This window comes from Pogoniulus pusillus, chromosome 6 (assembly GCF_015220805.1).
Source record: "Pogoniulus pusillus isolate bPogPus1 chromosome 6, bPogPus1.pri, whole genome shotgun sequence".
Lineage (NCBI taxonomy): Eukaryota > Metazoa > Chordata > Aves > Piciformes > Lybiidae > Pogoniulus > Pogoniulus pusillus.
The window spans coordinates 2,073,820-2,086,131 of NC_087269.1; the positions used below are offsets into that span (position 1 = coordinate 2,073,820).

Sequence of the window (12,312 nt, forward strand, 5' to 3'; positions counted from 1 at the left end):
GAGAGGAAGACTCCACAACCCCCCTGGGCAGCCTGTTCCAGGCTTCTGGTACCCTCACAAGGGAAAAAGTCCTCCTCGTGTTTAAATGAAACTTTCTCTGCCTCAACTTCCATCTTCTGCCCCCTGGACTGTCATCAGGCATCACCCAGCAGAGCCTGGCTCCATAGAATCATGGAATAATAGAAGCAGCCAGGTTGGAAGAGAGCTCCAAGCTCATCCAGCCCAACCTAGCACCCAGCCCTATCCAGTCAACCAGACCATGGCACTAAGTGCCTCATCCAGGCTTTGCTTCAACACCTCCTGGCACCCCCCCCCACCTCACCTCGCAGTCCTTGCTCCCGGCTCCCAAAGCCCCATCCCACGCAGCAAGCTGCAGCACTGAGACCCCCAAGACCTTTCCTTCCCGAGCTGAGGAACCAAAGAGCCCTGCTGGGACCCGCCCCGCCCCTCCCCGCCCTCCTCCTCCTCCTCGGAGCTATATAGGGATGTGCCGCTGGTGCTTCTCCCACTTGCCGGCTGCCCCGGAGCTGCGGAGCTGGGTGCCCTCCTCCATCTCATGGCCCTGGCCGGGACCTGACCATCTTCCCCCGCAATGAAGACCATCATCGCTGCCTACTCCGGGGTGCTGCGAGGTACCAGAGGGTTACGGAGAACGCGGGGAGGGGGATGCAGAGATGAGCGCTGGGAGGATGCTACGGCGAGGGAGCAGCATCCCAGCTGTTGACGCCGCAGGGTGGGATGGAAGCAGCACCTAGATGTTATATTCTCCTGGTTCTTCCTTCCTGCAGGAATGTTTGGTTGGGGAAAGGAGCAGCGAGGTGCAATGGCGGGGAGGCTGGCTGCAGCTTCCCTTAGTGGTGGTGCGCTGCGGGGGGGAGGGAGGGAGGGCAGGATTACATCTCTCTGCTCAGGTTTTGCTTTTTGAGTGAGCTTGAGGAGCTCCAACAGCTTTGCAGAAGCTGGTGCGGAAGGTTCTGGTCTCTCTGCGTGAGTTTGCACTTGCTGTTTAAAACGCCTTTATCTCTTTCGTTTTCTTTAACCTTCCTGCTTGCGATGGGAGGAAGGAAACCGGAGTAGTTCAGCCACGCTGCACGGCTGGCAATAATTCACTGCTGCAGCCTTATCTTGCGATGCTGTGGTCCCCACACCTCCATCAAAACACGAGCGGGGGTGGGGGAAACCACCCACGAAATAGCTTGACGCTGGGGGTTCGGTGCTGCTTTGCAGCGGGGAGCTGAAGGTTTGGGGGTGGCAAGCAGGGCTGAGTTGGCTTCCACCGCCCTCCGTGGTGCTTCGAGTCACTTCCTCGCCGAGAGAGGAGCAGGTCGGGGTGGCAGCAGCTGGCACACATCGTGGGCAGAGCTGCTGCAGGTTGCAACTTGCAGTTTGAAAGCACTGCAGAGACGATAGGGGAAAAGCCCCCCCAAAAAGCAGCTTGTAACAGCAGCTCTAAGGAGCTCGCAGGAAGAAATTCAACAGGTGTAAATATTTCACTTGGTTGCTCCTCCTGGAAGGGTTTGGCCAGAGGAGCATCGAGGCTTGCAAACCGGGAGGGCTTTGCAGGAAAAGGAGGCAGCGATTTACCCTCTGTGCCTTGTGAAGGGTCCTTGAGTGGTTGCTCCTTGTTACAAAAGGGTGGGTTGGTTTTTTTGGGGGGGCCCTGAAAAAGCAAAGCGCTGATTGCTCCTGGGCTGAAGAGACCTGCGAAATGGTTTGTTGATTGAGCAAATCATTATCAGGCCTAAGGGGACCTGAAGCTGGCGAGTTAACCCCTAAGCTCTTGCTTTTCTCCCTCGTCCTGCCCGCACAACTGCTGGCACTGGTCTGTCAGACCTCACACCTGCTGGTGGCAGGGATGGGACCTGTGAGATCCCTTGTGACCAAGTGAGAAGATCTGCATCTGCTTCCCGTGCTCGGAGCCGCTCCTGAAAGCGCCTTAGCTTGCTTACACAACAAGCAGAGGGCAGCATGTTTGAGTTGAGAGGGGTCACTTGAGTCGGGAGCCTGCGAGCTGCTAAACCCAGGGTTAACTGCAAGCCAAGCTCAGAGAAATAAATCATTCAGGAGACCTATGAAATATGCAGGGCTGCCCCAAGACCTCGGTGGCCACCTTGTTGGCACTGCCACCTTACTGATGGATCTAGGACATGTGCAGAATCCAAGGTGCAGTGTGGTTTGGGGACAGTGATTGGCCTCATCTCTAGCTAATCCTTCTTAGGGCTGGAAAGCTGTCTTAACTCTCCTCAGGTCAGTTTTGCTCTGAGGCACCACCTGGGGGGGTCCTGCAGTGATATTTGTGCCTCCTTACTCATTGCTTCATGTGCTTCTGCCTGGGGAGACGTTGCCTTGGTGATGGCAGCATCCACCAACGCACCCCCTTGCCAGATCTGATGCCTGCCACGGGCAAACGTGGCACAGGACCCGCTTCAAAGCCTTCTGGTTGAAAGCAAAAACCAGGAGCTCAGGCTCAGGGTGGGCTTTGGGGGTGATGGTGACCTGGGACCCTGCAAATCAAAGAGGGTCAGAGATGATGTGGGGCAGCAGTTCACACATGGGGCTGCTTGTGCTGCTTGGTTGTGTTAGGACTGTCCTCTGCTGAAGTGTTTTTTCTTTCTGCTCTTCTTTCATCTAACAGATGTTTGGGGTGAGGGAGAGATGATTTTGCTCAGCTTTCCCGTGGAATTGGTCTTGTGCTTCACCTGAGATTTGGCAGACCTCACTTCTGCTTTGTGGGGGACCTGAGGGCTCCTGGTTTAGGACTGCAGCACTGTTGCTAGCTGTGTTGTGGTGTCAGCATGTCAAGAGAGGAGGCTCTGCTCCTCTGTTCCACTGTGGTGAGACCTCACCTGGAATACAGTGTCCAACTCTGGAGTCCTCAGCACAAGAACATGGACCTGTTGGAGAAGGTCTAGAGGAGGACAGAAGAATAATCAGAGGGCTGGAACCCCTCTGCTGAGAGGACAAGCTGAGAGAGCTGGGGCTGTTCAGATGGGAGAATGCTTCAGAGAGACCTTCCTGTGGCATTTCAGTCCTTAAAGGGAGCCTATAAGAAAGCTGGGGACAGACTTTTGGTCAGGGCCTGTTGTGGCAGGATGAGAGGTGATGTTTTGAAACTGAAAGAGGGGGAGATGTACACTGGATAGAAGGAAGAAAGGTCTTGCTGTGGTGGTGGGGAAACACTGGCCCAGGCTGTCCAGAGGTGGTAACAAACATTCCAGGTGAGGTTGGATGAGGCCCTGAGCAACCTGATCTGGTGGGAGATGCCCTTGCTCTCTGCAGGAGGTTGACCTTTGTCATCTAGTCCTCCATATCAGTGACAGAACTGCCTGGGAGGCAGAGGTTTAGGCTTGCTCTCGAGTGAGCACTTCATTCAGAGCTCCTGCATAACCTTCCTGGCTGAATGATTCCCTTCCTCTTAGGATCACAGAGTCACTGAATCATTTCAGTTGGGAAAGACCTCTGAAATCATCGAGCCCAACCATCACTGACACCACCATTGCCATGAAAGCATATCCCAGAGTGGGAGGCTGTAGCCAGGTGGGGTTGGGCTCTGCTGCCAGGCAAGCAGCAAGAGCAGAAGGGGCCAGAGTCTGAAGCTGTGGCAGGGCAGGTCTAGGCTGGATGTTGTTAGGAAGTTCCTGGCAGAGAGAGTGATTGGCACTGGAATGGGCTGCCCAGGGAGGTGGTGGAGTGGCCATGGCTGGAGGTGTTCTTGCCAAGCCTGGCTGGGGCACTTAGTGCCATGGTCTGGTTGGTTGGGCAGGGCTGGGTGCTAGGTTGGGCTGGCTGATCTTGGAGGTGTCTTCCAACCTGGCTGATTCTATGGATGTCTGGAGACTCCACAGCCTCCCTGGGCAGTCTGGACCAGTCAAGTGGCTTAACATTTTATGTTCAGCTGGAACCTCCTGTGCTCCAGTTTATGCCCACTGCCCCTTGTCCTCTCACTGGTCACCTCTGCCCTGAGACTGCTGTGCCATGCTTGTCTAGAGCTCTCAGGCACTGCTGAGTTAACTCTAAACCTGTTGACTGGTCTCCTGCAGCTGGCTCTACCCTCACAGTTACATCACTTTAACCCGCATCCAGCTGTGACTGTTGAGAAGACCAAGTTCAGTGTTGCAGGGAAATGCAGGTCTAAGATGAGATAAACACCAAAACAAATCTATTTTGCCCCAGCTCCTACCTGAAGGGACTGAAAGAATTGTTGTTGTCACAAGTCCCTCTTTTAACACCTTGCTGACCTCCAGTCCTGGCCATTCTTTGCTGCAGATGATAGGGGATTATGGAGCAGTCTCCTGGGGCAGGAGCAGCCTGGTGGTTAGTTGTGTTTAGGTTAGGAGAACTAAAGCCCCACACTGGTAATTGGTTGTTTTCTGACTAATTGCTCCCTTTCTACTGCTACTAACCACAAAACTGGAAGTGGAGGCAGCTTGTGCACTTCAGCTGGGCTGTGTCTTGTGTTGCTCCAAGGGTTTGGCAGATCCCACATCAGATGTAGCAGTTTGCCTTGTAGGCATCTGGTTTTTGCATGGGTCCTGAGGAGTATCCTGGCAGTATTGCTCTGGTTTATCTCATCTAGCTTCAGTGCCAGGTTCTTTGCTAATTAGGTAGCTCAAAATGTCAGCCACAGTATGGTGAGGGTTGGAAGGGACCTCTGGAGATCATCCAGTCCAACCCTCCATCTAAAGCAGGGGTCCCCAGAGCAGGTTGTCCACGGAGCACAATATCCAGGAGGGTTTGGAATCTCTCCAGAGAAAAAGACTCCTGAACCTCTCTGGGCAGCCTGCTCCAGGGCTCTAACACCCTCACAGCAAAGGAGTTTCTCCTCATCTTCAGGTGGGTCTGAGTTTGTGCTTATTGCCTCTCCTGCTGTTGCTGGACATCACTGGAAAGAGTCTGGCCCCGCACTCCTGGCAGTCATCCTTTTGCTATCGATCAGCATTGCTCAGATCCCCTCTGGGGCTGCTCTTCTCCAAGCTCAACAGCCCCAGGTGTGTCTTATCCTTTCCTTATCACAGAGATGCTCCAGGCCCCTCAGCACCTTCCTAGCCTCTGTTGGACTCTCTCTCTGCCTAGAAGGGACCCAGGATGCCAGCTGAAACCTCATTAATGCCACTTTGAACCTTAATGCTTTGGAGGATCTAACTTCATTTCCCTCTCCATAAGCTGGATGAGGCAGTGTAAGTCTTGGCCAGGAATCAGCATCTTAATTGTCCTGAAAAGCCAGCAGGTGAAATCTGGCTTTGACAAGCTTTTGGGTGGTTTTTAACCTCTCTAACATACAACTACCTGAAGGGAGGCTGGAGCCAGGTGGGGTTGGGCTCTGCTGCCAGGCAAGCAGCAACAGAACAAGAGGACACAGTCTCAAGCTGTGCCAAGGGAGGTATAGGCTGGATGTTAGGAGGAAGTTGTTGGCAGAGAGTGATTGGCATTGGAATGGGCTGCCCAGGGAGGTGGTGGAGTGGCTGTGGCTGGAGGTGTTGCAGCCAAGCCTGGCTGGGGCACTTAGTGCCATGGTCTGGTTGGTTGGGCAGGGCTGGGTGCTAGGTTGGAGTGGATGAGCTTGGAGGTCTCAATCAGCTTGATTCTATGATTTGTGCTTCCTCTTGGCTAACTTCTTTGGCTGGTCCCTAATTAAGTGCTCTTGATCAGGTTCTCTGGTGTCCAAGTGTGAAATCCTGTTTAGTTCCCCTCCTAGGGATGCAGAACCAAAGGTCCTGCTGAGGTAAATGATGGTGTTTAAGGACTGTATCTGGAATAAACTGTGCTGGAAGTACACCAGATGCTGCCCCTAGCTGAGTCTCTGCTGCAGACAGGAGTCAAATGCTTGCTCAAACAAAATTCAGACTGGATGTTAGGAAGAAATTCTTCAGCATGAGGGTGGTGAAACCCTGGAATGGGTTGCCCAGGAGGTGGCTGAAGCCTCATCCCTGGAGGTGTTTAAGGCCAGGTGAGATGAGGCTCTAGACAGCCTGCTCCAGTGTGAGATGTCCCTGCCCATGGCAGGGGGTTTGAACTAGATGATCCTTATGGTCCCTTCCAAGCCTGCCTGATTCCATGATCTCCTTGGTAGCACCTACTGCACTTGATGACTGCTGGAATTGGATGACAGAAGTGTAGTAAGACTCTGAGGACAGCTGGCAAATGAAGCTGCCTTGGCAGCAACCACCTGCAGCCTGTCACTGTGCAGCAATGAGGTCTCCAGGAGAGAGAAGTCACTGCTCTGGGCATCTTGGCAAGATGTGTCCTTCAGAGTCATGAGGAGCTTAGTGTAGGCAGTATCCCCCAAAGACCCCATGGCATCAGGTACAGTGGGAGCCAGCAGCCCATGGCAGCAGATGCAGTGGGAGGTGAGGGGCTCAGCACCTCCTTTGAAACCAGGAAAGCTGTTGCTACAATATCTCAGGGTTGGAAGGGACCTCATGGATCATCCAGTTCCAACTCCTTTGAAACCAGGAAAGCTGTTGCTACAACATCTCAGGGTTGGAAGGGACCTCAAGGATCATCCAGTTCCAACTCCTTTGAAACCAGGAAAGCTGTTGCTACAATATCTCAGGGTTGGAAGGGACCTTCAAGGATCATCCAGTTCCAACTCCTTTGAAACCAGGAAAGCTGTTGCTACAACATCTCAGGGTTGGAAGGGACCTCAAGGATCATCCAGTTCCAACTCCTTTGAAACCAGGAAAGCTGTTGCTGCAATATCTCAGGGTTGGAAGGGACCTCAAGGATCATCCAGTTCCAACTCCTTTGAAACCAGGAAAGCTGTTGCTGCAATATCTCAGTGTTGAAGGGGACCTCAAGGATCATCCAGTTCCAACTCCTCTGCCATGGGCAGGGACACCTCGTGCTAGGCTGATCAGGTTGGCTCTGGTTGCTAAGGCTGTGACCCCACATAATTGGGGTGTCTCTAGTTCTGGAACAGGTGCCCTGGAAAACACAGCAAATGGGAAACACTCCAGGATCTGGGGGGATGGTGTGGGGCTGGCCAGCACAGGATAAGGAACTGCCCTCATCAGTAGAAGATGACAGCCTGTGCTTCTCCAGGGTTCAGAATGCTTCCTTTAGCAAAAGACTGATCCAAATGGATACCAAGGGCTGGACTATACAGAATCCAGACAAAGTGATCCAGGACAGAGTTTTTAGGTGTAAGTTTGTAGCTGGCAGCAAGCTGGGTGGCATTGTTGAGCTGCTTGAGGGTACTGAGGCTCCACAGAAGGCTTGGGACAGGCTACATCAATGGCCAATTGTGAGAGATTGAACAAGGCCAAGTGCTGGGTCCTGCCCTTGGGTCACAACAACCTCCTGCAGTGCTCCAGGCTTGAAGAGTGGCTGGAAGTGGCTGGGTGATGGGTTAGACTGGATGGGCTTGGAGGTCTCTCTGGTTGGTTCTATGAAAGCTGCCCAGTGGAGATGGACCTGGCAGTGTGTTGGCCAGCAACTGGCTGAAGGTGAGCCAGTATGTGCCCAGGTGGTCAAGAATGTCACCAGCATCCTGGCCTGCAGTGTGGCCAGCAGGGGTTGTCTCCCTGCACTCAGCACTGCTGAAGCCACACCTGGGCACAGGTTTAGGCCTCTCACTCCAAGAAGGGTATTGAGGAGCTGAAGTGTGCCCAGAGCAGGGCAGCAAACTTGGTGAGCAGTTTAGAGAACAAGGCTTGGGGGGTGTTAACAGCTAGACTTGATGATCTTAAAGGTCTCTTCCAGTCACAATGATTCTCTGACTCTCTGGACAGCATCCTTTCCCTCAGGATTAATGAGAGGGTTGTCTAAAGAGCCTTGTTAGACCTGGTTATTAGACTAATGAACTCTTCCTGAGAGTTAAGTTGTTGCTGTTCCTATGCTTAATTCTCCTTGTGGTTTGAAATGTGTGAATGATGCTTGGTGTGGTCCCACAGCTGAGCCCTGAAAGGGAAGAGCTTTCTTAGGGGATCTGAAGTCACAGAAACACTCAGGTTGGAAAAGGCTCTCAGGATCACCAAGTCCAACCTATAACCCTACTCTGCAGGATTCACCTTAAAAGTGCTGTATTAAGTATTGGGTTATTTTGCTGTGTTCAAGTCCCAAAGTCACATTTCTGTTGGTTTCTCAAAGTCCTCCTGCTCTCCATCATCAGTAACCAGCCTGCTGTGCTAGAGCTCCAGCATCTCCCCATCTTGGCCAGCTGAAGAAGAGAGGAACCAAGGCTTGCATGGAGGGTTGAACCCACAAGGTGTTCAGTCTGACATGAACAGCAGGCTCAGGATGGGCTGCAAATGTCTTTCTCAGCTCTAACATCTATAATGGCCCAGCCTAGAGTCGATGCACTGAGTCCATCTGGAGTGTGCAGGTGCTTGATGTTAAGGTAGAGTCAGAATTGTCAGGGTTGGGAGGGACTTCAAGGACCATCCAACTGCCCTGCCATAGGCAGGGACATCTCACACTAGATCAGGCTGCTCAGAGCCATATCCAGCCTGGCCTTAAACACCTCCAGGCTTCCACCACCTCCCTGGGCAGCCTGTTCCAGTGTCTTGCCACACTCATGGTGAAGAACTTCTTCCTAACATCCAGTCTGAATCTACCCACTTGTAGTTTTGCTCCATTCCCCCCAGTCCAGTCACGTGCCCAAGCAGATGCACTTGCCAGGTGTCACCTCTGCCCATTGCCACTGGGCTTGGTTTGTGTCCTTACAGGGATTTAGAATGGATTAGGTTGGAAGGGAACTCAAAGATTGTCCAGTTCCATCCTCCTGCCATAAGCAGGGACACCTCCTACTAGAACAGGTTGCTCAAGGGATTGGGGATACTGGTAGAGAGGAGCTGAAGCTGAGGCAGCAGTGCCCAGGTGGGCAGCAGAGCCAATGGCATCCTGGGCTGGCTGAGGAGCAGTGTGGGCAGCAGGACAAGGGAGGTTCTCCTGCCCCTGTGCTCAGCACTGCTCAGGACACCCCTGGAGTCCAGCTGTGTCCAGCTGTGGGCTCCTGAATTGCAGAGAGCTGCTGAGGTGCTGGAAGGTGTTGAGAGCAGGGCAGCAAGGCTGGGGAGGGGCCTGGAGCAGAGCCCTGTGAGGAGAGGCTGAGGGAGCTGGGGGTGTGCAGCCTGCAGCAGAGGAGGCTCAGGGCAGAGCTGATTGCTGCCTGCAGCTGCCTGCAGGGAGGCTGTAGCCAGGTGGCGTTGGGCTCTGCTGCCAGGCAAGCAGCAAGAGCAGAAGGGGCCAGAGCCTGAAGCTGTGGCAGGGCAGGTCTAGGCTGGATGTGAGGAGGAAGTTGCTGGCAGAGAGAGTGATTGGCACTGGAATGGGCTGCCCAGGGAGGTGGTGGAGTGGCTGTGGCTGGAGGTGCTTGAGAAAAAAGGACTGATGCTCAGAGGCTGCAGCAGCTCTGCTGTGAGCACAGCCTGAAAGAGTTGGGGCTGTGCAGGCTGGAGCAGAGGAGGCTCCCAGGGGACCTTCTTGTGGCCTTGCAGGATCTGAAGGGGGCTCCAAAAAAGCTGTGGAGGGACTTTTGAGGCTGTGAGGGAGTGTCAGGAGTGGGGGGACTGGAGCAAAGGTGGAGGTGGGGAGAGTGAGGCTGGAGGTGAGGAGGAGGTTGTTGAGCAGGAGAGTGGTGAGAGGCTGGACTGGGTTGCCCAGGGAGGGGGTTGAGGCCCCATGGCTGGAGGTGTTTGAGGCCAGGCTGGCTGAGGCTGTGTGCAGCCTGCTCTAGGGTAGGGTGTCCCTGGGCATGGCAGGGGGTTGGCACTGGCTGCTCCTTGTGCTCCCTTCCAAGCCTGCCTGATTCTATGAGAAGCCTGGCTGAGGCACTCAGTGCTATGGTCTGGTTGCTCAGACAGAGCTGGGTGGTAGATTGGACTGGATGATCTTGGACATCTCTTCCAACCTGGTTGATTCTATGATTCTAAGACCTCATCCAACCTGGCCTTGATCACCTCCAGTGAGGGGGCAGCCACCACCTCCCTGGGCAGCCCATTCCAATGCCAAGCACTCTCTCTGCCAGCAACCTCCTCCTCACATCCAGTTGCCCTCTCCCCTCTGCCAGTGTGACCCCTTTACCCCTGCTCCTGTCATTCCAAGTGTTAGCATTGCCTTGCCTATGACAACTACTGGCTTTTGTGCTCTGGGCCAATCCTGACCTGCCTGGAGGATGTTTTTCCTTGCAGCAAATAACTGACCCAGGCCACCACTTGTCCAGGGGCAGGTGCTGAGCTGCCTGCCAAACCTCTGCCCTCCTCCTGTCTGCCAGAGCTGAACCCTGCCACGAGAAGCTTTATGTGGTCCAGGAAACAAGTTGACAGGCTGACTTATGCCACCCTATACCAGTCTATTTCCAGGGCTAGCAATGCCTGCAATCTCTGCAAGCATCTGGAAAATGCTGGAGCACAGATCTTCATCAGGAGGGACACAGTTGTCTGAAGGGGAAGGGGACAAGGATTCAGCTGATCCAAGGCTGGAGTGTTGGGATCATCCACCCAAACATGTTTGGGTAGTGAAGTGCAGGTGCTGGAGGGATTGCATTGCATGGGGTTGGGCTGTTATGGATTGCAAAGCAGCTCTAAGGCTTCTGGATTGGTTTTTGAGGCCGTGGAGATGTGGCCAGTGACACCAGCACTGCTCAAAGCCTCCCTGACACTGACCTCTGGTAGTGCTCAGCCCATGTGAGGCTTGTCCACGTGCTGGGTTGTAAGCCAGGGTTTGGGGACTGCAAGTCCCTGCAGCTGCAGTAGAAGCTGCCTTGAAGCTGTGGCTCCTCAGCAAGAGCAACAGATTTCTCTTACACTTGGTCAGGGCCACATCTGGAATACTGTGTCCAGCTGTGGGCCCCTCAGTGATCTCACTGCTGTCTGCAACTGGCTGAAGGGAGACTGTAGCCAGGGGAGGTTGGGCTCTTCTTTGAGGCACTTAGTGCCATGGTCTGGTTGACTGGATAGGGCTGGGGGATAGGTTGGGCTGAATGAACTTGGAGGTGTCTTCCAACCTGGCTGATTCTATGAATATCTCTGGAGACTCCACAGCCTCCCTGGGCAGTCTGGACCAGTGCTCCTGCACCCACAAAGTCAAGTGGCTTAACATTTTATGTTCAGCTGGAAGAAGAGCCCAACCCCACCTGGCTACAGCCTCCCTGCAGGCAGCTGCAGGCAGCAATCAGCTCTGCCCTGAGCCTCCTCTGCTGCAGGCTGCACACCCCCAGCTCCCTCAGCCTCTCCTCACAGGGCTCTGCTCCAGGCCCCTCCCCAGCCTTGATGCCCTTCTCTCAACACCTTCCAGCACCTCAGCAGCTCTCTGCAATTCAGGAGCTCACAGCTGGACACAGCACTCAAGGTGTAGCATGAGCAGTGCTGAGCACAGGGGCACAAGAACCTCCCTTGTCCTGCTGCCCACACTGCTCCTGAGCCAGCCCAGGATGCCATTGGCTCTGCTGCCCACCTGGGCACTGCTGCCTCAGCTTCAGCTCCTCTCTGCCAGCACCCCCAGGGCCCTCTCTGCCTGCCTGCTCTCAGCCACTCTGGCCCAGCCTCTAGTGCTGCTTGGGGTTGTTGTGGCCAAAGTGCAGACCCCTGCACTCTGTGATGTGAACATCTGCTCTGGTACCACCAGCAGCAGTGTCAGACCTTGCCAGCAACAGCATGGATGGAACCTGTGCCACATGATAGCTGCTTAGCAGCATCTCCTCCCTTTTAACCACAGGCTGATCCTTGAAGAGTGAAAAACAGGCCTATAAACATCTCCTGAGTGGCCAAGCAGCCTGAGCTGCATTTCAGGCAGGTTTTATGGTGCTTGTGACATACTAAAGGCAAGGGAAACCCACCTGCATGAGAGCTTCTGCTGGGGAAACCTGACCTGCAAGTTGAGTCTACTCAGCAAACACTGGCAGTGGGTGGCTCCTCATATGGGAGTCAACTCCTCCACTTCAGCTTTTCCCTTGGTTTGCTACCTACTTGGAGAGCTGAAGCTTCTAAAAGAGTGACTTTCAATTCCTTCATCCCATATTTCCTGCTTCAGGACCCACTGTGGTGGTTCTCCTTAGCAAGAGGAGCTGTGGATCCCTGGGGCTGTGGGTTGGTGTTGCACAAGCAGCCCTGGGGCTGTGCTGTGTAAGCTCTGGAGTGCAGAAGCTTTCCTTCAGCAGGCATGGAGGAGTTGTGCAACAGAGCTGGTGGAAGGTGGCTGAGCAACAGCTCAGGCTCACAGCCTGGGGTCCTCTCGCCTGCGGAGAGGGACTTGGGAGTGCTGCTGGCTAATAAGTTAACCACGGGACAGCAATGTGCCCTTGTGGCCAAGAAGGCCAATGGGATCCTGAGGTGTATTAAGAGTGTCCAGCAGATCAAGGCAAGTTCTCCTTCT

The 12,312-nt window shown here is 54.1% G+C and overlaps 1 protein-coding gene across 1 annotated transcript in view; it reads left to right on the top strand.

Moving 5' to 3' along the window:
- Positions 1-501: 501 nt before the first annotated feature.
- The window catches only part of DGAT2 (diacylglycerol O-acyltransferase 2), a 37,252-nt gene continuing 25,441 nt past the window's right edge, over positions 502-12,312 (top strand). Inside the window, exon 1 of the mRNA XM_064144215.1 lies at positions 502-632. Within this exon, the coding sequence (XP_064000285.1) occupies positions 593-632 (40 nt within the window). The 5' untranslated portion in view covers positions 502-592. The remainder of the gene's footprint in view (positions 633-12,312) is intronic.